The following is a 26293-nucleotide window of genomic DNA, read 5'->3' as shown; positions in this document are numbered from 1 at the left end:
CAGCAGCAGGTGGAGACGAAGAGAGCGTATGGCAAGTAGCCTACACACACCAGCCGCAACACAAGCAGAAGCAGCCGCAGCATTCTCCATCTCAATCAGCCTGCTGCCGCTGGGGTATTTTTAGCATACCAAGCCCTGTACGGCTTGGGGGTGGTAGTGGGTGGATGGAGAGAGGGGAGAGGGGGTGGTGGTGGGGGGCTGGGCTGGGTCGTGGATGGTGGGTGGAGGATTTGTGTATGGAGATGGAGATGAGGATGGGGACCCCCACCTCCCCTTTGGTGGACTGAGAGAGTAAGTAGAGGAGAGAGAGAGAGAGAGAGAGAGAGATAGAGAACGAGAGAGAGCAAGAGAGGTGCGGGAGGGGGGGCATGGTTGGTGGGGGACTGCGTGTGCTAGTGACCCTCTTCCTTCGCCTCCTTTCATAACTATATTACTTCATTTATTTTACAGTTTTTTCCACCGCTAAAGCATATATTTTGTAACTTTGGCTGCTCTTCACTCTGCATAAACCTATAATATAACCAAATTACCCAAACTAAGAGCCAAAAACGCCTTAGCACACATTTCATGATTCACTCATTTTTTTCACAACTGTGAACACAAAGCACTATTTTACACGCAATTTGAAGTGATGAACACACTCCTCAATTTCTATAACCTCCTCGAAATTACATACTTTAAGAATAGAGAAACCAAGAGACAAAGTAATGGAGCGTACTTATGTTCCCCGGGTCCTATGTTCCCTGGTCTTTGTATGGGACCAGGGATCTTGGGGCCCTTTTTCTAAAAAAGGGTTCTATGTTCCCCGCATTGTATCTAACCCTTCCCAAAACCATCCCTAAACTTAACCTGTCAGTAATGCAATGTTTCCGAGTTTTCAAATTGTGCCCTTCCCAAAACCATCCCTAAACTTAACCTGTCAGTAATGCAATGTTTCTAAGTTGTAAATTTGTGCCCTGACCAAAACTATCCCTACACCTAACCTGTCACAGGTGCAATAACAACCTGCACTTTGCCATGCGGCAGCACTCTACTTGGAATCAGCAGGGAACATATAGAACCCTTTTTTTGAAAAAAGGGTCCTATGTTACCCAGTTGCGGGAAACATAGGACCCGGGGAACATAGGACCCAGGGAATATAGGGATGACCCTGTTTGTATTTTTTACTGTCTGTGTCTAGTTGACGCAATGTGTGCTAGTAATGTGAGGGGTGTGTTAATGATTTGGTACAAAAACATTTCATTTTACAACTGTGTTTAGAGTGAAGCAAACTGTGTTGGGCTTTGCAAAGTACCAACACTTTTGTTGTGGTAAGAGTGAAAATGAAAAAGTGAGCATTAGTGATAAGAGAAAAAGTGTAAGCATACTGTGCAGATGGTAGATGTTAGTGGGTGGATGGGTGTGTGGTGGGTGAGGGTGTGTGGTGTGCGTATGGAGGCTGGTTGGGTGGTGTACAGGGTCTATTGTGTGTGCGTATGGTGGTTGGGTGGTGCATGGATGCTAGTGACCCCCTACCCTCCTCCGTCTTTTAAAACAGAATTATTTTTAGCATTCAGTGCTGCTAGTTGGTGGATGGTGCTGTGTAGATCAGACGGCGGGTGGATGTGTGGATGGTGGTGGTGATGGTAGCGGGTGGGGGGGCTGTGTGCTACTGACCCCCTCTTCCTTCTCCCCTACTGCCCCCCTCCCCTCCCTCCCTCCCTCCCTCCCTCCTGTTACTATGGGTGACCACCTGTGTTATGCAACCTGCTCATTTTCTCCAGGATTTAGTGCGACACGGCGGCAAGAGCTCTTGTTGCTTAGCAGATGCGCGGACGGAGAGAGAGAGGGAGGGATGGAGGGGGTTGGGGGAGAAAGGGAAGGAGGACAGAAGAAGAGAGAGAGAGAGAGAGAGAGAGAGAGAGAGAGAGAGAGAGAGAGAGAGAGACAGAGACAGAGAGACAGAGAGAGATTGAGCTGTGTAGAAGAGTCTACTTCAACAGTCTTACAAATGGCATTGTTACGAACAGGGAGAATCACAGTGCCCACGACTAAATGTTGATGAGAAGAACAGTGAATATAAGTACTTAGATAATCTACATAGTATAAAACTATTTTGTTCACAATGAAACAAAAATAAGGACTGTGATTTAATTAGTCACAGGGACTGTGTCATAAACAATGCATCTTCAATTCTAAGACTTGTTTTTGTCAATGAAAAGTTTAATATACAACTAAAATTACTATTACTATTATTACTGTTAGTATTAACTATTACTTTCCGTAGAGATGTATTCAGTAGATATTTGTTTTCATTTTCATACATTATTATGTAAGTGAAACATTAAGATAGCAAAAGGCTAAAGATACAACAAAAAGAAACCCATTTTCATCAGTAGAGATGTGTTCATTAATTCCCATAAAGTAAACAGCAAGATAGCAAAAGGCTAAAGAGACAACTAAAATTAAATATTTTTCCACCCATTGCTTTTAGTGCAGATGTACTCATTTGAGATTCTTTCCCAGAACATAAGCAGCAAGGCAGCAGAAGGGCAAAGAGACAACAGCAAAAGAGGAATTCTCTGTTGAGTTGAGTCAGTGAACGGTGTGTGTGTGTGTGTGTGTTGTTCAGTCAATGAATGGTGTGTGTGTGTGTGTGTGTGTGTGTGTGTGTGTGTGTGTGTGTGTGTGTGTGTGCGTGTGCGTGTGTGAGTGATATGACATGATACGATATGACACGATATATAACCAATTGAGGTAGTGGTTGGCCCTGCCGTAGCCTAACGTTAGGGCACTGGGTTACTATGCCGACCCGGGTTTGATTCCGGTCCAGGTCATTTGCCGATCCTTCCTTGCCTCTCTCTCCCACTTCCACTCTCTCCACTGTCCTGTCAAAAACAATGGCAAAAAAACCCTTAAAAAAAGATGTGCAGTGGTTTGATAATCCACCTCGGTTCGGCCATGGTGGAAGACTTCCATTACACGGGTGAGGAAGTGTGGGTTAATGAGAGAGAGGGAAGGGGGCAGAGAGAGAGAGAGAGAGAGAGAGAGAGAGAGAGAGAGAGAGAGAGAGAGAGAGAGAGAGAGAGAGAGAGAGAGAGAGAATGTCTGCATGAGGTTGAAGAGGGAGTCTTGGATGAGTACCAAAGAGAGAGACAGAAAGAGAGAGAGAACAGACAGACACAGACAGAGAGTCAGGCAGACAGACAGACAGACAGGCAGAGTGTGTGTTAACGAGTGCGTGAAAGCGTGAGCAGTGAGCCCAGTATGTGGCCGCAGGAAGAGTAACCCGCTGGATGGCTCTCGGGGAGGCAGGACTAATGGAGCATGTACAAAGGGATGAAGTGATGGTGACGACCATGTGCATGTGTGTGTCTCTGTGTGTGTGAGAGACATGATGACGTGCGTGTGTGTGTCCAAGGGACTCCTGCTGTGTACTGTGTGTGTGTGTATGTGTGTGAGAGAGAGAGATCACAGGGCTGTTGTGTGTCAGAAGGTATGTGTTACGTATGACACAGAGGGTATTGGTTACATGACTGCTGTGTGTGTGTGTGTGTGTGTGTGTGTGTGTGTGTGTGTGTGTGTGTGTGTGTGTGTGTGTGTGTGTGTGTGTGTGTGTGTGTGTGTGTGTGTGTGTGTGTGTGTGTGACAGGGCTGCTCCGCTGCCACATCACCGGTCATTACCCATATGACTCAAGGTGTTCGCTCGGTTCGTTCGGGTTCCCAGGTGTAAAAATGGGCATCCTTCAAGCAGCCCAGGGAAGCATGAAACTAGCATGCAAGAATCACACATGCACGCACACACACACGCATGCACGCACGCACGCACGCGCATACACACACACACGCACATACACACAAACATAGGTCTGAGGCTCTGGTGACGTCTTTCTGGTCAGTCGCAAGAATCACACACACACACACACACACACACACACACACACACACACACACACACACACACACACACACACACACACACACACACACACACACACACACACACACACACACACACGTCTGGGGCTCTAGTGACGTATAGACTCTTTCTGTTCAGACGGCTGATGCACTGAAAAAGGCCCTGGGGTTTAACTCGGCCTATCTGTGCTTTAGACATGATCCCTTATCCGTAGGGGATTGGACGGGACACGTCAAGCTCTGGCACTCTCTGCTCTCACACTAATGTGTCAGATTACGTAAAATCATTTCTATCAACATCCCAATCCAAACCCAGGAGGTTTGATTTGTAAACTAGACTAAATTAGACTTAGCTGATGCCTTAATCCAAAGCGACCTACAGTTATTGAGGCACATGGTGTTGGCTGCAGTCCCTGGAGCAATGAGCTCATAATGTATGGATGATATGGAATTCAAACCGGCAACCTTGTGATTGCACACCACTAATCCACAGCTGCCCACATTGTCAGAGGATGTTGAAGCAAACTACCTATTACGGAGCAGTCTTTAAAATCATGCCTGATATGGGGGTGTTGTGGTGCGGTAAGACACCATACCATATGCGGGCGACCCGGGTTCGAGTCTGGACCGATTGCTTTCCCGGCTCTCTCTCCCACTCACTTCCTGTCATCTCTTCACTGTCCTGTCTACATTAACCCTCAAGCGACCGGCCTGTTTTTGCGCCTAATCTGACCGAGCGGGGTCATTTATGACCCCAAGGAGTTTATATAGAAACAATAGAGATGCACCGGATCCTGATTTTTAGGATCCTGCCGGATACCGGATCCACTGCTTAAGATCCTGCCGGATCTGGAACCGGATACCGGATCCTACGAAAGGGTTGAAACACATAGCCTACTCGCACACGTGGGCCCTTTTTATCACGTTGGCTCAAACTATTTTGACTGAAAAGTCTCGGCTACCGGATCCTGGATCCTGGAACCGGATCCGGATCCTGTGAAAAACCCTATTATCCTGGCGGATCCGGAACCGGAACCGGATCCGGTGCATCTCTAAGAAATACCACTATATAAGTTATTTTTGGGGGTTCATTCAAATTTATTTATATCTTGCACATACTTGTCCCTCATCTAAAGCAAAAATGTTTGCATTTGAACATTTTATTGTTGTGCTAAAAATTAGTCAAACATACGTAGGCTACATACTAAATATGATGTATGCCCTCATTTGCATATGTAAACATCAAAATACAAAAAACATCCAATACATTTTTTTCTTCTCTCATCATCAGTAATCAACTGAGAAAGTTTCATGGTGATATCTATCATTTACATTTTTTAGCCTATTCACTTGTAGTAGTCTTACCATAATAATACAGTATATTTATGCTAATTATGGAAATTGCTCAAATTGAAACTTTGGGAAACCAAGCTAAATTCTATCCATTAGGCCCATAGATGATATTTCTGCAATAAAACTTTAGGGTACTCAACATTTCCGGGTTCATGAAATTGCAAGATCAGAGAATATGGTAATTTACATAGACACAACCATGTCTCAAACATATAACCTTATGCACACTCAACATTTCTCTGAAACTTTTTCTGGACATTGTAGCTGTGAAAAGGTGTAGAGCAAAGAAATGATTCAACTGATTCTTCAGCCTTTGTATAGCCATATAATAAGGAAAATTCTAAAAACGCCATTGATTTCTACACTGATGACTTGTTTCCTCCCTCTTTGTTCATCAGGATGACTTCCATTTCATATTCTCATCATGTGTCTAGGACCACTGTGCCATTATATCAACAAATATGGAGCAATAACAGAGGAAATGCTACCTGGGTGCCCTCACAATATGCTTTGTTGGCTATCGCAGGGGTGCCCTATTTATTTATATAATATATTATATTTTAATACTATAAATGTTTATATTATGAATATTTTAGGTCTGCTGACCATGGCCTGCCCCAAGAAACAAAATACAAAAAACAGAGTTTGAAAATTACAACAACAATGGACATTATGATGTTGAGTATCTCATGGATCCTCTCGGGGTCATAAATGACCCCAGAGGTGTTTTGATTATAAATCCCATATAGATGGTCCAAATCTCACAAAAATCATTCACAACATGCACAACATATGTATTGACAAACTCTTAGAAGCACACGTTTTTCTGATGAAAATTGCAGAAATGGTGTATGAAAATATGTGCCCGGGATCATAAATGACCCCAGTCGGTCGTTTTAGGGTTAAATGCATAAAATCCCCCAAAAACAGTTTAAAAAAAATCTTGCCCAATGCGAGCAGGGGCTCAATCGGGTACAAGTCAGGAATGACTGAGCATTGTAAGAGTTCATGCACTTGGTCTTTCTGTGGGCTTCACTGCACCTTTCACAGCAAAGTTGTCTGAGCATCTTACAGGTATTACCCCAGCGGCAACAGAACCACAGCTTGATGCTGCTGTTGACTATTACAAACTGGTACCGGCTGTTCTGAATGACCTTGCTGGTATTAAATGTGTTTGTGGTTGTTTAGTTGCCTGTGTTACCTGTGAGTCATATCAACATGTTGTCAGTGGGGTTTGTGGCTTCATCCAGCTAATGGGGATCTATTTTCCTCACGGAGGAGCCGGGGTGGTCATTCACCAACCTCACCCACCTGGTGTTGTTGCGACTCAAACTAGCAACCTTTGAGCTACACAAACCTACTGTAAATCCAAAACCATGCGTGACATGTAGTATTTTCACTTTCTGCAGCAGGAACTAAAACCAGGAACTAGTATCTGCATGATGCTTCATGAGAAACTGAGCCCTCGCATGCATGTCTTTCTTTGTGGTTTGATTGTCCCAGATGAGTCGTGTGAACATGCTGTTGGCGTAGCGTCGGCAGGACCACAACCTCCTGCTGATGGTGCTGACCATGGTTGACCTATTTTGGTCATGCTCAGGACTCGTCAGTTATGAAGGTAGTAGCTGGGAATCGAACTAGCAATCACCTTTGAGTTGCAGCTCGTTACAACTGTGACTCCTTAACCACTTGCCCATGACTGCTATCTAAAGCCAATTTTCATGTTTGCAGCAGGAACTGAAACCAGGGACTCTCCTTTGTCAAAACTGTTTAGTGGTAGGCAACAGTCTTCTTCTCCCTCCATGAGAAACATTGCCCTGAGAACTTTTGTCTTTCTTTGTGTTATATTTTTTCCATGACAGGTGAGTCGTGTGAACATGCTCTCTTCGCAGCATCCTCCTGAATGTGTCGATAGACTAGCGCAGGGGTGGGGAACCTATGTCTTGAGGGTCGTTAACGGTGCAATTTATGCAATTTGAAGTGACCCTTGAATGAAAACAGTTCCTGAGACAACAGTGTAGTCGTGTTATATTTCCCATGACAGATGAGTCGTGTGAATATGCTCTCTGCGGATGGTGCTGATAGAGACTGAGACAACAGTTTAGGTTAGGTGACCCAGGCGGCTGTCTTCCTTTGTGCCTTCCCTCCCACAGGTGAGTCGTGTGAACATGCTGTCAGCGCAGCGTCGCCACAACCACATCCTGCTGATGGTGCTGACCATGGTGTCGTGCTACCTGCTGTGCTGGATGCCCTACGGCCTCATGGCGCTGGTGGCCACCTTCGGGGAGGTGGGGCTGGTCACGCCCGTGCTGAGCGTGGTGCCCGCCGTGCTGGCCAAGAGCAGCACTGTCTTCAACCCCGTCATCTACGTGCTCTTTAACAACCAGGTCAGTTCCCCAGTCCACTCATCTATCCTGCCCTACAAAGGCAAAGTGCAGTAACTACATGTTTTGTCAAAATTGAGCCTAGACTGAAAACATTCTTCATTACCTCCTTTACCTGCACCTCCTTTATCTTGTGACAAAGCCTTATGGTCCAAATGTGTGAGATTTTGCTTTGTCAAACTTGCAGTAAGTACAATATCCAATCTAATACCAAGGCTTTGAAGGCATTTTTCTCTGTTTCATTGTTGGCGTAGTTACTGCACTTATATGTTGGGAAGTATGCTAATGAACAGTACAAAATCTTGCTGTGTTACTTCAACAGTTATAATCTACACTAAAATATATTAAATTGACTCTCTAAGTGTTGAATTAACACTTCAAGATTTACTCTGTTTACTGGATTTTTCACTGTGTATATTTGTCTATTTGTCTGTCTGTCCTGTCATGTACGTCTGTTCTTTTCATTAACCAGGGAAATGTTAGCTAGTGTTGTCTGTCAGTCAGAGAATTCACACTATTGAAATGGATGGAAAATGGATATTAACCAACCAGTCTTGTCAACATTAATCAAATGTTTTTTAAAATATGACTCACACTGTATGCCATTTTAATGTGTTTGTGTGTGTGTGTGTCAGTGTGTGTGTGTGTGGGTGTGGGTGTGTGTGTGGGTGTGTTTGACCCATGGCCTATGGATGTGCTTACTTGTTTATATCTTGTTTATGTTATTGTATTTTAATATTTGTTTTACCTGTCCAGGGACAGCAGATGGAAATTAGCTATATAGCTATAATCTGGCACAAGCCATCTTTTTACTTCTGTAATCAATGTGTATTGTGCATGTTCCCTGTTAACTAAACTAAACTAAATAAACTAAACTAAACTAAACTGAAATCCTGTGATTTTAGAGCTCTTACTGTAAAGAGTAATAATACTGAATACCAGTCTCCCTCCCTCTGTCCAGTTCTACAGGTGCTTCGTGGCCTTCCTGAACTGTGGGGCGGAGCCTCAGTCCATCCACCTGTTCAACGCCCAGATGAGCAGCCGCGAGGAGGGCGGCACCGTGACCGCCGGCCTGGGCTTCTCTCCAGCCCATGCCCAGAGGAAGTCCCACAGCCTGCGCAGCCACACCCAGACGCCCGTCCGCATGGAGAGACGGGCACTCTCACTGGTCGTACACTACACTCCCTGACCCCATCCCCAGAGAGAGTCCAATGGGTACCCGAGGAGGGCAGCACAAGTGTGGGGAGGAGGTACCATGCTCAGGGTACTTCAGTCATGGAGGGGGCTGGTTATTCACTCCCCTATACTGTTTTAAGGCCGGCAAGAATGAGGCTGGCGTGAACCCCCACATGCATATCGGGCTCTTTTCTTTTTCACATGTAACCGTGTATTACCCAACCTGCTGATGCCCACATTGTCGTCACGTTTTGCAGTGGAAAACCAAGTGTTTCCCAAGTTTGCATCGATAACCAAATTTCCGGTTCCTGAACGCTCAGATTCTCAGCCGGCTCGAGAGGGAGGGAACCAGCAATGGCACAGTTCTGTTGGCTTGAACATGCTAACAGTGGTGAGAGTGAGGAGTAAGTTGTATCTGTGGGGTACTCACATTCAAATCTTCAGGTGCTCATCGATGGCCAAAAGTGCAAATCGTGAGGTCAACCCGAGGTCAAAAATGCAAATCACGAGGTCAACAGAGGGTCCGAGGCACTTTGAAGCCTTAAAGAAGGTTGCACTCGACCGAAACGCGTCAGCTCAATGTCCACGATTTTATGAAGGACTTTTAAATGGGCTTCAGAGTGCCTCGGACCATCTCTCTTGACCTCACGATATGCTACCAGTGGTGCTGGTGTTGGGAATCCAATTGGCAGCCCTTGGACAAAATCGACCCATGGAGTGCCCATAACTATGAGAAAAAAGAGGATTTGATTGGATAGACAGATGGACCAGACAAATGACTGGCAGCATATTTGGGGGAGGGAGGGGGTAGAGGATGTGGCCTGATGCTTACCCAGGTGAAAAACCCATATACTTAAAGTGTACTTTTTTTGACCGTACTTAGTACAAAGTGTACTATTTTCGGCGATTTAAAGTGCGCTTCATTGCACTATTAGTGCGCTGAAGCACTACTAAAGCAGTACTTCAGCACACTTGCAGCACACTGAGGATGCTAAATTGGCACCGCTTTTGGACAACTTTAAGTGCACTACAAGCATACTTTTGAAAGTATGCTCCAAACACGCTTTTCATGCATTCGTATGGCATTAATAGTGTGCTTGAGTACACTTCTATAACATTTTATTGTTACTAGAAGTACAATAAAAGTATATTAACTTCATGCTTCTTTGGAATACATTGGAACATTTTAAGTCTGTAAAAAGTACATCATATTAAGTATTGTAAATATATAACAGGTATGCTTGAAGTATATTCACAGTACACTCCCAAGTACAACGAATAATATAAATCTAATACTAAAATCCATGCTGGTCCTCAGAGCTTGTACATTACACACAGCCACATGTCACAGTATTGATTCAGTATGCATGCCTAGCACGACTGTCATTTACAATCATTGCATTGTTACAGAGATTTCAGATACACATTTCACTTTATTTCATACTTGTTCCACCTTCCTGCAGTTGATCATTTGAAATAATCACTAATGGTGACCCTTGATTCTTTGTTTGAACAACTAGTTCCAACTTACCTCTTACCATGGTATCATGGGAAGTGTGAGGCTATATATACCAGAACATATACGTGACCATCATAATGACGGTGGGAACATGGCCATTTTTTGTATACCACTTTAAAATTTTAAAACTCCTACAATAAACGCAGAATATAACAATGAGTAATATTTTCATGCAAACCAAAGATATTCCTTAGAGGTAAATGGCTTTCTGTTTGAAAAATTTAGCTTCAAGAGTGCATTGCATGATGGTACATGCATGATGGTGCATGATGGGTAAATGAACTTTGTGTAAGCACACTTTGAATATTTGGGTGAAGTACAATCATGGTGCACTTAGAAAAAGTGTACTTGCAATATGTTAAAGCGATTTACTTTAAAGCGCACTATAGAAAATCACACTTAGAAGACATTTGGGTGAAGTGTAATCATATTGCACTTTAAAAAAGTACAATTGCAATATGTTATTAAAAAAATACACTTTTAGTAAGTTCACTATTAGAACACTATTAGTATATTCCTCTAAATACACTTTTGTCAAACATCTTCGAAGTACACTTGAAGTATGGTTCGCTAAGTGTACTTTCTTTGAGAGCAACTTAATTACATCTAATTTTAAGTACACTTTAAATAAGCATATTGTAAACATACTTTTTCTTAGCACAAAAAGCATGAGTGCACTTTTAACATGCTAAGTACACTTCAGTCATACTTTTATTGTACTAAATTGAACCACTTTTTCACCTGGGTAGGGAGTTGGATTTTAGGGCATTTCAGGGCCAAAAGGCCAAAGGTTCGAATCCCCACTGTATTTGATTTTTTTCTGATTAATCTGGAGTTGCCTACCGGAAAAATGAATGTATTTTATAAAACCACGGTCGCCATTGGAGAACTTCTGCAGCACATAATGTAATGTGCTCTGAATATGTCCCTGCCTTTTTGGCCTTTTGCGAATCACAGTGCTGAATCCTGTACCAGGAAGGAAGATTGTAGGACGGTCTGCACGCTCATCCATGGCTGAAGAAAGTGCATTTGAGAAAGTGCACCGCTCCAAGGACTGCACCTTGTACGAGAGGGGCTGATGAAACCAGAGTATTAGACTGACTAGACCAAGCTGAATGTATGTAAAACAATATATACTATATACCTGTATACATGTACTCTATGCGCTTTGCCATGTTGACACCTTTTCTCCCTCAGTATCATCTGATGCAGTACTTGTAAGCATAACAAACGTGCCGTGATATTCATTTGGCTTGTTTTGAATGATGGGCTGTGTGCATGCACACTCGCATGCGTGCACACACACACACACGCCTTCCTTACCCTAACTCACGTATAGTAAGTAGGCTACATAACCTTCTGGAAAATCTGTGCATAGGCATGCACACACAGCTTGCCGATGAAGCCTACATACTGAAACCTCCCAGAATAAATTGTGCAGACACATACACACAAGCACACAACACACACCCTCCAACACGCACGCATGCACACATGCATGCACGCAGCGCACACCTTCCCTCTGGAGCTTGTTTGCCTCATGGGGAGGTCTCCAGAGATCTGTCTTGCATAACCACACTGGACAAAAATGTCATGGGCTCTGTGTGTCCCTTCCAGCCTGACATCCACTTTACTACATCACACTGCATACGTGACAGAACAAGGTTAGAGAGCCTCACAACTCTTTTAGTACATGTACTGTATGACCCTACGAACTGTTGTGTTCAACAGTGTTTCAAATGACAAGGGCCGTGTCTCTGTTTGGCTCTTTGGACAGAAAAGGAGCCCGATCTTTACAGATATGGAATGGGACATGATTTGAGTGGGACATGAGTGTTGAAGAATGTTTATTTATTGTTGTTATTTTTTTAAATGTATTGTTTTTGTGAAAGAGAAATATAGAAGAAAAAAACTTCTTGAAGCGTATATGAGCTACTTGCACCATGTTTCACTTACATTTCAACAGCTGTGTTGTTTGTTTTACTTCATATCAGTTTTATTTGAATTTTAAGACTAAGGAGCTGTTTCCACGCAGCTGGATATTTTAAAAAGCGGATATCTTTTTCTCCTGTTTAGGTGGAAACGCAACATGGGGATAAAAATAAAAACTCTATTGAAACAGGTGCATTTTAGCCCCCTCAATGGGACAGTTTTAGAGCCGATTTTTGATGTGTGGATTTTAAAACTCTGTTTACGTGGAGACGGAAGGCCAAAACCAATGCATTTTCAAAAAAATATCCTGCTACGTGGAAACAGCACCTAAAAGTTGAGTGTGTGCTTGCAGGTGGGTCTCTCATTGTTATTACTGTTTATGCCCAGCAGAGGGCGGCATTAGTGACCATTCCTCAATGTCAGGGAGGCTGATTTCCGAAGAATTTCATCTGTGTCAAGTACTTTATGGTTCAGCAGCCAGCAATTTCCTTGAACTCTGTGTGGTGAGAGGTCTGCAACCACACGGCTGCCTGCAAACAATCAGCTGTTATGTCTCTGTTTCCCATTTTCAAAAGTGTCACACTCAATAAGTCTGCAACTGTAACACACCCTGTTGCTGAGTTTGTAAAATATCGAAGCGAATGTGGATATCTGTACTTAACTTAATTGGATACAGTGTGAACTTTTGTTTGTATAATGTGCAATTGTTTAATTTGTATCATGAAATACTTTGACATTTGGCACCTTTGCCAACTCTCAACAAGTATTGGTACCACAGAAAGCCATTGAAGGTGCAACTATGTGTTTTTTAGTGCAATCCAATTCAATGTCATGTTTTTTTTGCTACCACTCATTGTTCACACACACACACACACACACACACACACACACACACACACACACACACACACACACACACACACACACACACACACACACACACACACACACACACACTCTCTCTCTCTCTCTCTCTCTCTCTCTCTCTCTCTCTCTCTCTCTCTCTCTCTCTCTCTCCATACACACACTCTCTCTCTCTCTCTTTCTCTCTCACACACACTCTCTCTCTCTCTCTTTCTCTCTCTCTCTCTCTCTCTCTCTCTCTCTCACACACACACACAAATGTTCTCAGCCCATATGAACTCCAGTTTAACCACAGGAAGTAATAATCAAAAGAGTAAACATGAAACCGGGGCCCCATCCAGGAAGCAAGCAGGCGTTCGCCTATACACTACATTAGAGGTCGGCCATGCTCTACAGGATTCTGACAGTGCTCATTCATGCAGACCTGACTTCAGAGAGTGTGTATTCAGGGCCACTGACAGTGTTGACTGGGCCCAGGACAAGATCATCTGAAAGGGCCCCCTAATGTAATGGAGACCCAATTTAGGACCCCTCTCTCCCTGGGCCCAAGACAACTGATCCATTTGTCCTCTCCTGTTGGTATAGGCTTGGTTGTATTTTCATGCGGGCAGGCTGGAGAAAGAAGGTTCACTGTGACTGAGCTGAATGACTAGAGAACAGTACAGATTGTATATTGCTTTGCATACAAGTTCAATGTGATGAGATGCATTGTAAATTTGTAAATTTCATACTCAACATACCTCTGTAAATATTGCTATTCGAAGAAGACTTGTTCAATATTGAAATTCTGCAATAAAAGAAAAAAACAAAAACAACAGTATATGGGTTGCATTTCTGGGCTTCGCATTGGAAAAATACCCTCTTGATGATGGTTGAAGGTATGACATACCATTTCATAATTTCAAAGTGTATTTTTTACATGTTTACCTTACTACTAAAAATATTAGCTGCATCAAAACGTCAATTTTGTAGTCTGGATTCCTGTTAGAAAGTTTAACGATGAGAAAACGAGGCCTTGTTGCACACAGTTGCCTATTGAATAAGTTCCACTGCCTTTGCCAGTAATTCTGAAAGTGGCAGCACAGGACAAAATAGAATAGAAACCCAGCGTTTCTCACCCTTTTATATAAAGCAGTTATATTTATAAAAAAAAACACCCGTCTCATTACGACAGACTACACATAATTCACAGAGCACACTAAACAGCACATCATTATGCAAGGTTCATTTTCGCAATGAAGAGATGCAGGATGTCTAGCTAGCATAGCCGGCCCCTCTTCTCTGTAAGCATCCTTTCACCACTTCCCCCGCCCGTCCCGACAGCCCCCTCCTGAACTCTTTTGAGAGCCTTTGAAATCAAACCCCTTTCCGCCTTGCGTGCACTTGAGCACACACACACATACAATACACATTCAGTACACACATCAACAGAAAAACGCTGAGATTTTGCCGTTATCATGCTGTGATCACATTGAAGATTTTCCTAGAACACAGGTATAGAGTTCTGAAAAAAACTAAAAACACTTACCACAAGTTCTTTCTTTGATGTATTTTGAGTCTTTTTTTTCTTGGTGGTGTTGTCTTTGATAGTTGACTGTCTTGAGCTGAAGCAGTTGGTGAAGGTAAAAGCGTGCGACAGGCTGTCTTTGCACCTTGACAGCACAATCCTTATTTCACCTTGCCTGTGCACTCCATTCCTTCACACATTTGTACCGTACCTTTGCCTGTCCTCTTTCATAAGTCAGTTGAGATACAAGAGTTTCTAAAGTGTAATATAGTATTGGTTTTAGACCATGAGAACCATTTGCTAATTCTAAAACAAGATGATCATATCTCACTTTGCTCTTGGGCTGCGCACTACTACAAAGTTTGCCAAATCCAGTACCTTGCACAATGAAACACATAACCTGATTATGGTTTAACTGATTTTAAATTTGGTAGCGATATACACTTGCCTAGCAAGTCAGACTGTATATATATAACGTGAAATGTATACAGAGCCTTTACAGAAGGACCACTTTTGAATCCACAGTCATACGGTCAGTCAACATTTTTCAAAAAGGCTACCTAACATAGGGGCCTTGGCAATTTAAGAATAACCAAGTAGATATGGCTATATCTAAATACATTTCATTATGATGTGCAGGGATGGCAAAGCTGATGTCAGCTGACACCATTTATTATTATTGACACGGGCAAGTTGTCTCCGACATCCGGCCCTTCGGTCAATACAGTATTCTGCACACAATGTGAGCCTTGGGCCAAAATAATTCCTGACCCCTGCACTACATTGTAAAAATTAAGCGTCCCCTCAAGAACCTTCACTTTGTCACTGGTGGAATCTTCAAAGGTTCTTTGAGGAACCTAAAGGTTATCCCAAGGAACCTATATTTACACATTTTCCTGTGGCAGACATTCTACACCAAACTCACCAAACACAGTTACTGAAAAATCAAGTAGTGGAATGCAAGGGGTTAAATACCACTTTGAGACAGTGTGGTTGCAGTTGCAGCTTAAAGCTGAAGTAACTATTTCCCACACACAATGTCACCACAAAATGACCACCCATGTGACACTAAAGCAGGTGACCTAAATAGAGCACTGTTGATGGGCTAGTTCAGAAGAACGGTGTCATTTCCTACGATCTGCGAGTTGACCGTAAAGTATTCATGAAAAGAAAAACAACTTGAACTTGAAAATAAATACTGAACATGAATATGTTAGGCATTTGAATTATTGTTACACTGTAATGCAGGTTTGGTGAATTAGTTGTTATATATTAATCTAAATAAAATTACATAATTGCAGAAATCGCTTACTGACTTTTTTCCCTACACACCTTTTTTGGAGATTACTTGTAGATCAATTGAACATGAAATTGAAATCAAGATGTGCTCTTTTTTGGTTGAACTGAACTTTGAACTAGTTTGGAGTCTGAACTTGTGAAACACTACTTTTGCTGACCTGGACTGTTGATGTAAAGGTGTGATGATAGCAACACCTACACCTGCATGTTTGAGTTCCTGTTTTCTGTGCAGTCAGGATGGTATTCTTAGTAGTGAACCAAGGAAGCCAGTTTTAGTAGCAAAGTGATAAAAGAGTACTCAGCACAGAATACAGTACCATGATCTAGTAGCAAACACCTGACCCAAAATACTTGAACTGCATTGCATGTACACACACACACACACACACACACACACACACACACACACACACACACCATGCAACAGAGTTTAACCCATGACAAAAAGGAAGTGTCTGTCAGACTGAGTATCACTCTCGTGTCGTGAGCTCCACTAAGCCATTTCTGCATGGGGGTGTCTTGAGCTACATAACCTCTCCTCTCCATCTCCATCCTCAACTTTGGCCCTTCTCCTACCATCACCATCACCATCACCGGCACGATGATCAACACCTACCACACCAGTATGCCGCTTCCACCGCTACCTCCACCACCACCGGTACCGCCTCGGATGGCGGGCCACAGCAGCAGGCCTGAAGCTCGTAAGAGCCATCACCACCACCACTCCACGCTGCTGTGGCTGGTGTCTGTGGTGCTGGTGCTCCACGTTCTGCTGTCGTGCGTTGGATTTATCTACCTGTTTGACAGGGGACACCAGGTAGGTTTGTTTCGGGGTCTGCCATGTTGACCTAGGGTCAACATTTTAAAAACGTTGAAAAAGTTGAACAACTTGAGTTCAGAGAGACAGAGAAAAATCTGACGGGGAGTAACTGATGTACATGTCTTAGAATATAGAATAGAACAGAAAAGAATGGAGTTCCTTCGAGTGTCACAATTTCACATGTGATAATTATACATACATTTACAATTAAGGTATGCATTAATTACATAGAGTAAGATTGCCTTGAGTGTCCGTTATGCTCATGTTGGATGACATTTATGGCAGACTTTGTAATTTTTCAACTCCTGACAGCCACGTCTCTTTGAAACAAATGAAAGATTTAGAAAGATTCATGCATAGATACATACACAATTACACAGAATACTTTTTTGATGGATAGCTATTTTTTGCTGTCTTTGATGGTGTTGTTTGAGGTTATGACAATTTTAGACAAGAAAGTGAAAGTTTGTTCTGATGCAAGAAAGTGAAAGTTTGATGTTAACATAATTTGAAATACAAAAAGCTAAAGATTTCACTGCTGATATAGGCAATGTTCTGTATTTTAGGACAGCTTGAGGTGATTTTCCAGATACCACCATCAACTCACATTTAAATCAATCACAATAGTGCTATTACAACCATGTAGAACTGACTTAGATACCCGTTGACTTACAGGCCAGTCTTCAGCAAGGAGAGTTTCATGAAAAATACTTTGATGACTTCCTCATCTTAAAGAGGCTAAAGAAATGTGACGATAACACGTTGGATGATCAGTCACTCCTCGACTGTAAACAACTTCTCGACACATTCAGGAATGTCATGGCAAAGGTAAGTCAATTTCATGTTTTGCAGCCTATATTTTTCTGGTCTTTTGATTGACATAGCTACCTGACTTGTGCAAAGATCTGACATTTATTTTTTGTCTCTATCAATCTTTCATTTTTTTGTTCTTTGATCTAGCTACCTGGCATGTCTTAAATATTGACAAACGTGTTTGAGTATTGTTGTGTTAAAGCTCATTGAGCTGCATGCTTGTTAGGTCATATGCATTGTGCTATACAAATTTGTTGTTCATTGTGTCTGTCAACACCAAGTTCCTCTTTATATTCTGAAATTAAACTTTTTATTTTTCTTATTTTGTTCTTTCTAGGCATCTCAAACAGAAGGGCGAGGTAGGTTCACTTATCTTTTTTTTTCCAACAAATGCCGTATTGCTTGTTTTTGACATGTTGAACATGTGTGGTGACAAACTCTCATTTTTTCATATTTGAAGTTGCCATGTTGACGGCTGACCAATTCCATGGGGCGCTGGCACACATGGAAGTGTCAAACACACACGGAAAGACATGTAAAGGTAGGAAAACTGTCTACAATGCTCTTAGATGTTGATATGTTACATGTATAGTGCATATGATGGGCCCAACATACCATTATATATGAGATCATTGAGGCTTTGGGGCGTAGCTTATAAGAGTGTACAGAATCCTTATATTTACTGTAGCCCACAGTGTCTGCAATGGACACCCATATCAGTGCAATGTTGACTAATCAATAATCATATGCAAAGGTGCAAATTATATAATAATGCCCACTCTTCTTTCAAGAGGCTAATAATAATTATCTGTAATAATAGTGACCCACAACCCCCAGCAGTTCTATTGTCTTGAGTGGAACAATTAGCAACATTCATGTTGGAGGATTCACAAAATGATGAAGTATTAACCCATTGATGCCTGATGTTTCGTTGCGCAACATTGGCCCTAACGCCTGGAGCTGCATTACGCAACATTCTGGCTCATGACATTTGAGACAACTTTATTAAAAATTTCTGTTTGTTTGAGATGAATGAACACATTCTAATGAAAGATGAGGGACTTAGCGTTTAAATGCAATTTAGTGCATATGTTTATGTGCTTCAGAAGCTGAGATATTTAGGTTTTTATAGGCTGAGAGCAGCTTTCCTTAAAAAGGGTTCAGGCATTCAGCACCCTTTTTTGCAGGTGCCTTAGGCGTCAATGGGTTAAAGATTGTGTATGCATGTAATCCACAGGAGGACCTAACAAGAACACTTGCGCTCTGGAATGGAATGACGACCACTCCATCAGAGCTCACGTGGAAACGGGTGGGGACAGTAGGCTCACCATCCAGCACCCAGGCTTCTACTACATCTACTCTCAAGTCACTTTCTCCAGTGGAAACAACAAGGAGGTACTGAGGAACACCATTAGACGCATACAGAAGAAGGAGAGTACCAGCAAATACACCCCACCGGAAGAAAAGGACGAAATCCTGGTCAGTTCCTACTGTTTGCTAAAGACCATGCCCGGCATGCCCGGCATGTGCACGGCCTCCACGGGTGGGGTGTTCAAGCTGGAGAAAGATGAAGAGCTGTACGTGAGTGTCAACAATCTCACATGGGTCAACTATGACTCGAAGGCCACTTTTTTTGGATTATACAAACTTTGAGGAAAAATGACGGCTCGAGCCACGAGACTGCTCAAGCTCAAATAGGACAACACAGCATGGAGAAGGAAAAAAAAACATCATAGGATGATAATTATTTCAGAAGAATGAATGATTTGAAGATGGTGCTCCATACTTTACCTGTTTCCACTGGAATACTTAGGGCACATGACTTAAAAACTGCACTACAATTTGAGTAGGAGTCCTTTGACATGAGAAAAACTGAGAATCGTTTCAGTTTCTGGAAATTTTGAACACACGCACGAAACGAGTATGACAATAATACAGAATGTACGTTATGTTAAAGGGACACTGTGCAGGAAATGGTCAAAAAAGGTACTGCAACTATGCTGCTCATTGAAACTAGGCTCCCTATTGCCAAATTTGATCTTTACATGAAAGTTTACTAAGTAATAGTATTTTCTAGTATGGTCCAAGTACAGTCCTTTTTGCAGCTAAAAATGGCTATTTTGGGAAATTCAAAATGGCAGACCATGGAGAAGATCCCCCTTTTCATGTATGAAAAGTGCAATTTTTCCAGTCATAATGAATACTTAGAATTGGATGGTGGTGGCAAGTATTCATAAAAAGGTAACATTAGTGAATGGGCAGCATGAATTCGGGAAATAAACAACTAAAAATCTCACACAGTGGCCCTTTAAAGTAACACCCTATTTGACACACCTTGGCTTACAATGGCATTGAAAGTTAAAAAGAGGTTTCTAAGTTTGGCAACACTGCTGTCAAGAAATGGGATCCAGTTTGATTGTTAGACAAATTCAGGTTCAACTTGGCCAAGGGTTTTATTCTGTCCTGGCAAGAAGAAAAGTTTAGGTGCTATTATAGGCATACACATGTTTAGTTCAATTTAAATCCATGATCTTTCTGCTTCCATTGAAACACAGATTTAAATATTCCCCGTTTTGAACAGGACACTGTAAAGGTGGGAGCGTCTTGAGTTTGCCATTCTCTAATCAGTTTCTGAGGAACTTGAGCTGGAAGAACTTTAAGTCTCCTCAAGAACCTTTGGAGGCTCTCACACTCCAAAATAGAAGATCGCCAAAGAACCTTTGGGTTATGAGGAACCTTACAGAAAACCCATAACTTCATTGTTTGAAGTTATGGCCGGGTCGCCTATGCACTGGTTCTTCTGACAACTTTTAGGGGTTTCCCCACAGTGGCAAACTGAAGGGATTTTATTTAAAGGTGCACTGTGTAGGATGGTGGCCAGAAAAGGTATTGCAACTATGCTGCTTATTGAAACTGTGCTGCCAATTGTCAATTTTGATCTTTTCATGAGTATTTACTAAATAATACCAAAGTAATTTACTAGTACGACCAACGTACAGGACGTTTTGCAGCTAAAAATGTCAATGTCAAAAGATCCCTCTTCTTGTGTATGAAAAGTGCAATTTCCTTAGTCACAATGATTACTTAGAATTTGATGGTGGAGGTGAGTATTTGTGAAAAAGTGTCCGCTTTTGTGGATGGGTAGCATGAATTCTGGAAATAAACTACTAAAAATATTACACAGTGCACCTTTAAGGACATTTTAAGCTTTACAGTGTAACCTCCATTTCTGTGAAATAATGATGTAATTAATTTATTTTGTATGTATATTTATTTATTAAGGGAGGGTGTCAATGCACTTATCTTCCATGTTATTGTACACATATTAGCTATGGATTAAATATATATTTTTGGAACAAATGTTGTGTATTTGATCACCTCTGTTGGTTGTATCCAAGCTCATTAAGTGCCCTTGTCTATGCCTAAATTGTTCAAGCACTGATACAATAACGGGGGAAAACATTTATCTTAGATCTGAAACGCCTCCCAATACAACATTTCATCGGAATTTTAATGTTTCCATCACAAATTTCCACAGAGCACCCTGTCCCCGCTTTGTTATGACTAATATAAGTCTCACGCCTTGTCGCCAACATATCACACCCAATATCCTCTCTGCATGCATTACAATGGACTTAGACATTGGGTTTCGACATATTCAAGTAATTAAGCGCTAGGTTTCAATGAATTTGTGCTCTGTGCTATTGCACATTTATATCCTATGGATTTAAAAAATGCTTTTGGAGCACACCATGTCTATCGGATCACCTCTCATGAGTTGCTCACATCCCCATCTCGATCTCCATGCATCGCTGATGCCCACCACACTTATTTTGACTGTTCAGTCTCACATCGTTACCTGATAACAATCCCACATCCTCATCTCTGTATGTCTCGCATTGGACTATGACTGCACTTACGTAACTGATCGCATTGTGCAAGTACACATGCATGATCCATCACCCACAGCCTGTTGCTGCAAGCAATAACTCGAAGAGCAGGGCCCCCTCTCAGACATACTGCAGTCTGTCAATGTTGGGTTGCCTGCTGCAAGGCCTCGAGAAGTGGGTGACTGCATGTGATGTGGTGAGCGGTTAACTAAGACCCCCCAAATGACGGATATGAGCTGGGACCACATTAAAAACACTCAATATGGGTTACAACTAAACCCAAAAGCAAACCATAGGGGAAAATGACTCAGTGTGTTAGCGCACAGCTTAACGAACAGGTGGGATGGTGGCTTTAAAGCAACCAATCTGGGGTTTTAGATGAACTCTTAGCCTTACCAGAGAATTCCATCTCTCTATGTGGGTGCTAAACCAATGCCAACATTATCTAATCTCCATTGCAGCAGATTTGAAGTCTTCAGAAGAAAAAGGCTCTCAATATGGCATAACTTGCCTTTGAGGCGCTTGTATCTTGGTGATGAAGTGGGCATGGAAATGTGTCTAGAATTTGCATTCTCTCCACACTGCAAGTAGAAAAAGTCTCTTTTAGGAGTCCCCAGTCCTAGAAATACCACACCTAGCAGTGATGTCACAGGTACAGCTCTGTTACAATGCCTAAAACAATCCAAATGCTGGGTTTCCACTAGACCGCCTCCAAGCGCATGTCTTCAATGGTGGAAAGAGTGAGACTCTCGGGTGCAATACACCTCCACCACCCCTGTCAAGAGTCTGGGGCACGTCTGCATAGCATGCAGGAAGTGTGTTTACCGCCTAAACACTCCACGCTGCTGCTTTTGTTGGTTACCTAGCGAGCACACCATTTGCCAGTGTAGACTCGTGTCGAGTGAGTCAAACATGCACACATAGCGTTGCTAGGCTAAACTGGGACTGGGACCTTGTCATTTGACTCGGTAGACTACAAAGAGTTGAACAACTTTCCGTGAAGGCTCGTGGGTTTCACCTTCCATCACATTCAGATGAATGGAGAGAAGCAATCATCAGGGTATCTTAGGAGGATCTGAAAAAGAATAGGATTGTGTTCTTTGCAACAAGAAAAAAAGAAGCAATCCCATGTCTTAAATGTTTCAGAGATTATGACTACCTGCGTCACGCAAATACTAGTGTTCCATTCCATGTCCAATCTCAGGCACAATACCACATAGTAAATTCCGCAGTGTTATTTTAACACTCAGAGAGCAGGACCAATATGTTTAATTCGAGTCTCTACATTCACAGGAATGCAGTGCAGTGCATGCACACAATAAATAAATAAATAAAGACAAGACAAGAAATTATAAACAAGAATATTTTTCTGGACTTTTATTAAAACAAAACCCTTGAAAGAGTAAAGCAAAACAAAAAACAATGACATCATACATATAACAATGATAATTGCATAGAACAACTCAGCAAATCATACACTCGCTTATGTCTGCAGACATGGGCACTTAAAAAAACAAACAAAGATGTAAAGCTACATCATAAAAATCTAAATGCTCTGAAAATGGATATTTAAGGCTATCTGAAGAAAACAAACAAACAAACAAACAACAGCATGCAGAAATGAGTATAGGACCTAACAAGAACTCAACAGGCAGGGGGGGGGAGGGAGTTACACTGTAAAAAGTTAAAGGTTCATTAAAGAACCTAAACTGAAAAGTTATCTGAGAAACCTTTAAAGTTCTCTGAAGAGTAGAGGATGCTAAAGTTCGGTGAAGAACCACAAGATTCCTTAGAGAACCCTTAAGGACTCTTCCACAGTGGCAATTGAAGGGTTCCTCAAATACCCTTTGGATTCTCTGAGGAACCTTCAAGAAAACCTCAGGAAAACCCCAAGAAAACCTAATCACATATAAGTTCTTCTGAGAACTTTAACTTCCATCAGAGAACATTACAGTTCCACCATAGTGGAAAACTGATGGTTCTTCAGGGAACTAAACCTTTACAGTGTAGGTGTTCCATAGAATGTGTTTTTTTTTACTCTCTGAGCAAGAAAATATGTTGCCGCAATAGGTTGCAATAAAACTCTAAAAAGAAAAAGACCATTGGGTGACGTTTTGCAAGGTGAATGAAGCCATATGACCCAAGTTCTTAGGAAGTTTACCACTGAGCTCTCAGTTTAACATACCCAGGGCTCAAGTGACTAAGACTAAAACTAAAAACCAGCTTCCTGGAACACCCCAACACCCCCTGGCCCGGAGGAGAGTTCATTGGAACTATTCGGACATGTGAATCGAGACGAGTTGACGTTTTATTGCCCACGGAATCTCAGTGCTCATCTACGCTCAGATTGTGAAGACAGCAAGTCTTATATTGCCATTTTTTTCTTTTCTTGTTTCTTTTTAAGTGAGTGTGAGCTGCATATGCTGCCCTGGGACAGCATTTTACAGTGAGAGTACCAGTGCTTGAGGGGTTGAGGGGGTGGTGTAGTTGTCTCCACTTTTAAGTGCTTTTTCTCCTTTCAAGCTTGGTCATTCACATTCTGTCAGACCCATCAACTTTTTTTTGATTGCACTGTCCATTTACGTTTCAATTGATATTGGTAACCTACCCACCACTGGCTTTTACAGTCTCTTTTTTACACAAGGGAAAACAATCATTGGTTTTACATTGCGGCACAGAGGCTCTGAACCAAACTGTCCCACATTACTGAGAGTAGCTTTCATCCATGTTCATCAAACACTGCTGTACCAGAAACGTACTGCTCTAGGAACCAACTTTTTAAGAAATGGAAATTAAGGCAACTTGCAGCATGGATACATTTACAGTTGTTTGACTCACCAAAGCCATGTACATTATGAACATACTGTACATGGCACTGGTTAAAGTAATCAAATCAAACAAAACAAACGTTCATCTTCGTTCAAAACCCATGCAATGTGGTAATTCAATTGTTTTCAAAGTTGATTCAATGCTTGATTTTTAACAGTGTGGAGACTAGTACACCACCTCTCATGATTTCAGGCATCCCTGCACTTTGCAGAAGCACATTCTAGAAGGTACAGCTCTACATTTAGATTCCTTTCAGAAAGGCAACATGAGACACATTAGAAAAAAGCATCAGCGTAACCTACTACGGTAGTCTGCTATAACCTGGCTCTCACCAGATGAATGTGGCTCCTGGTCCACACATACAGTACCATCTCGTAGAGTGCTGCGTTAGATTTGTTTCCATCACCACTAACTTTGTTCACAATCCATTCTCCGTTTATGCTCTAATTAAAGAACCAACTGATAACCAATATAGACAATACAGTTCAAATAGCAGAATAAATGCTGACATGTGACTCCTCGATGCAAGCTGCCATACCTCTCTCCTGTTTCTTTCCTACTCAGCTCCTCAAATAGGGCGGTCAAACCATATCTACGTGCGGAGACAAGCCACCAGGTGAGGATTTGTGGAACCACATACAGTATCTTAGGAGAGCCAGGCAAGGTCTGCTATGCTACCTGCAAATAATGTGCAAACTGTGAGCTGGATCCCATTTCACTCAAATCGTACAAATTTCTCTCTTGCTCCCCCCCACAAAACACTTGCTGAATTGGAGAGATCTTTTCTCTTTTTTTGGTGTCATAATTACAGCCCTCAAGTCCATCATGTATTCATTCACCTGCCTTTCATAACAGGTTCCAAAACTTAAAACACCGTTGTAAACAAACTCATTTCCTCATCTCAGCGGCTTTTTGGGAACGAGCGGCTTTTGGAAGGGGCCGTGGGGTTTCTCCATTTCACAGCCATTTCGGGCAGAAGCAGTGCAACCGCAACAAGAATTTCTCTACAGAAACTGGGAACAAAGAAACGCAACCTGCAGCAGTTTTCCAGTACCATACACGCATACCGTTTCCAACCAACAAAACAAAACAGTTTCATGAAAATAAATATGCCTAAAAAACTAAACAAAACAAAAATCAGGAGTGTACTCAAGGCCAGTACGAGGCTTGTATAGTCATTTTTCAGTAAGAAAGTATATAGCGACTGCCATAATATCAATAATTTCCAAGTATATATGATATACGTATATATAATTATATATATATATTATTTATATTTTGATTTATATAAGCCTGAACAGTATTAGATTCCTATATCAATATTTTTTTGTAATGAGCTTAACGTCATTTTTCCCTGATGATTTTAGACTACATGATCTGCCATGTGAGATTATTCGACTAATGGGTAATGCATATTATAGAAATACTGTACAGACGTGCTAACTTTCAAATACTCCTTTGTTTTTTTTCAGCCTCTGCCGTTGAGACTGAAATTTCACATGTAGCTTGGATATTTGCTGCTGTTGATGGACAGACCGACAACGGGCTTCACCAACTGTATCCACATTCACACCTCTCGCTTCTCTCCTCTTAGTTTCAAGATGGCTGCAACATGTCCATCTTATGTCTATTATGTGCAATTGAAAAAAAAGGAAAATGTCTGTGTACATAAGAGTTCCTTTGTCCCATCAGACAGTTGATGGGTCTTTGTTCGAAAAGAAAAGACCACACACACACACAGTTTTGTACAAAAGATAACAGACGTAAGTGGGCAGCAAGAACACTGTATGGCTGATGCATCTTTGACCATCTCCTGACTAGAACATTCGCATTCGTGAAGAAGACACCATGTTGGATTTCAAGAATGGCTTTTTCTCTCGTCCTAGAGCAAGTATTACTGGATGATAAGTCCACCACTGCCCAGGCCGTTCACAGTGCAAAGAACTCGCATGTCCATTTTTTTGTAACCGTTTTTCCTCATTTTTTGCTAGCTCTTTATTTTCAGTTTAT

General features: G+C 41.9%; 2 protein-coding genes across 2 annotated transcripts in view; both read left to right on the top strand.

Annotated features, from left to right (window-relative positions):
• The window catches only part of tmtops3a (teleost multiple tissue opsin 3a), a 24694-nt gene extending 15871 nt beyond the window's left edge, over window positions 1–8823 (top strand). Inside the window, exons 3-4 of the mRNA XM_063190787.1 lie at window positions 7404–7637; window positions 8596–8823. Coding sequence (XP_063046857.1) covers window positions 7404–7637; window positions 8596–8823 — 462 coding nt within the window. The remainder of the gene's footprint in view (window positions 1–7403; window positions 7638–8595) is intronic.
• A 7637-nt stretch (window positions 8824–16460) lies between these two features.
• Window positions 16461–19259, top strand: cd40lg (CD40 ligand). The gene is made up of 5 exons (XM_063190786.1): window positions 16461–16748; window positions 17427–17594; window positions 17902–17923; window positions 18025–18105; window positions 18802–19259. The coding sequence occupies exons 1-5, from the start codon at window positions 16533–16535 to the stop codon at window positions 19215–19217; spliced, it is 903 nt and encodes a 300-aa protein (XP_063046856.1). The 5' UTR covers window positions 16461–16532; the 3' UTR covers window positions 19218–19259.
• Window positions 19260–26293: the final 7034 nt, after the last annotated feature.

The sequence above is a fragment of the Engraulis encrasicolus genome, chromosome 23, assembly GCF_034702125.1.
Source record: "Engraulis encrasicolus isolate BLACKSEA-1 chromosome 23, IST_EnEncr_1.0, whole genome shotgun sequence".
NCBI lineage: Eukaryota > Metazoa > Chordata > Actinopteri > Clupeiformes > Engraulidae > Engraulis > Engraulis encrasicolus.
Note: the sequence above shows the minus strand (reverse complement) of the source record. Positions and strands in the feature narration are given on the sequence as shown.

Bases quoted from the DNA above. Each gene is read 5' to 3' on its own strand.
- cd40lg (XM_063190786.1), top strand. From the start codon at position 16,533: ATGATCAACACCTACCACACCAGTATGCCGCTTCCACCGCTACCTCCA. The intron at 16,749-17,426 runs GTAGGTTTGTTT...GTTGACTTACAG, and splicing joins TGTTTGACAGGGGACACCAG to GCCAGTCTTCAGCAAGGAGA. The intron at 17,595-17,901 runs GTTTTGCAGCCT...TGTTCTTTCTAG, and splicing joins CAAAGGTAAGTCAATTTCAT to GCATCTCAAACAGAAGGGCG.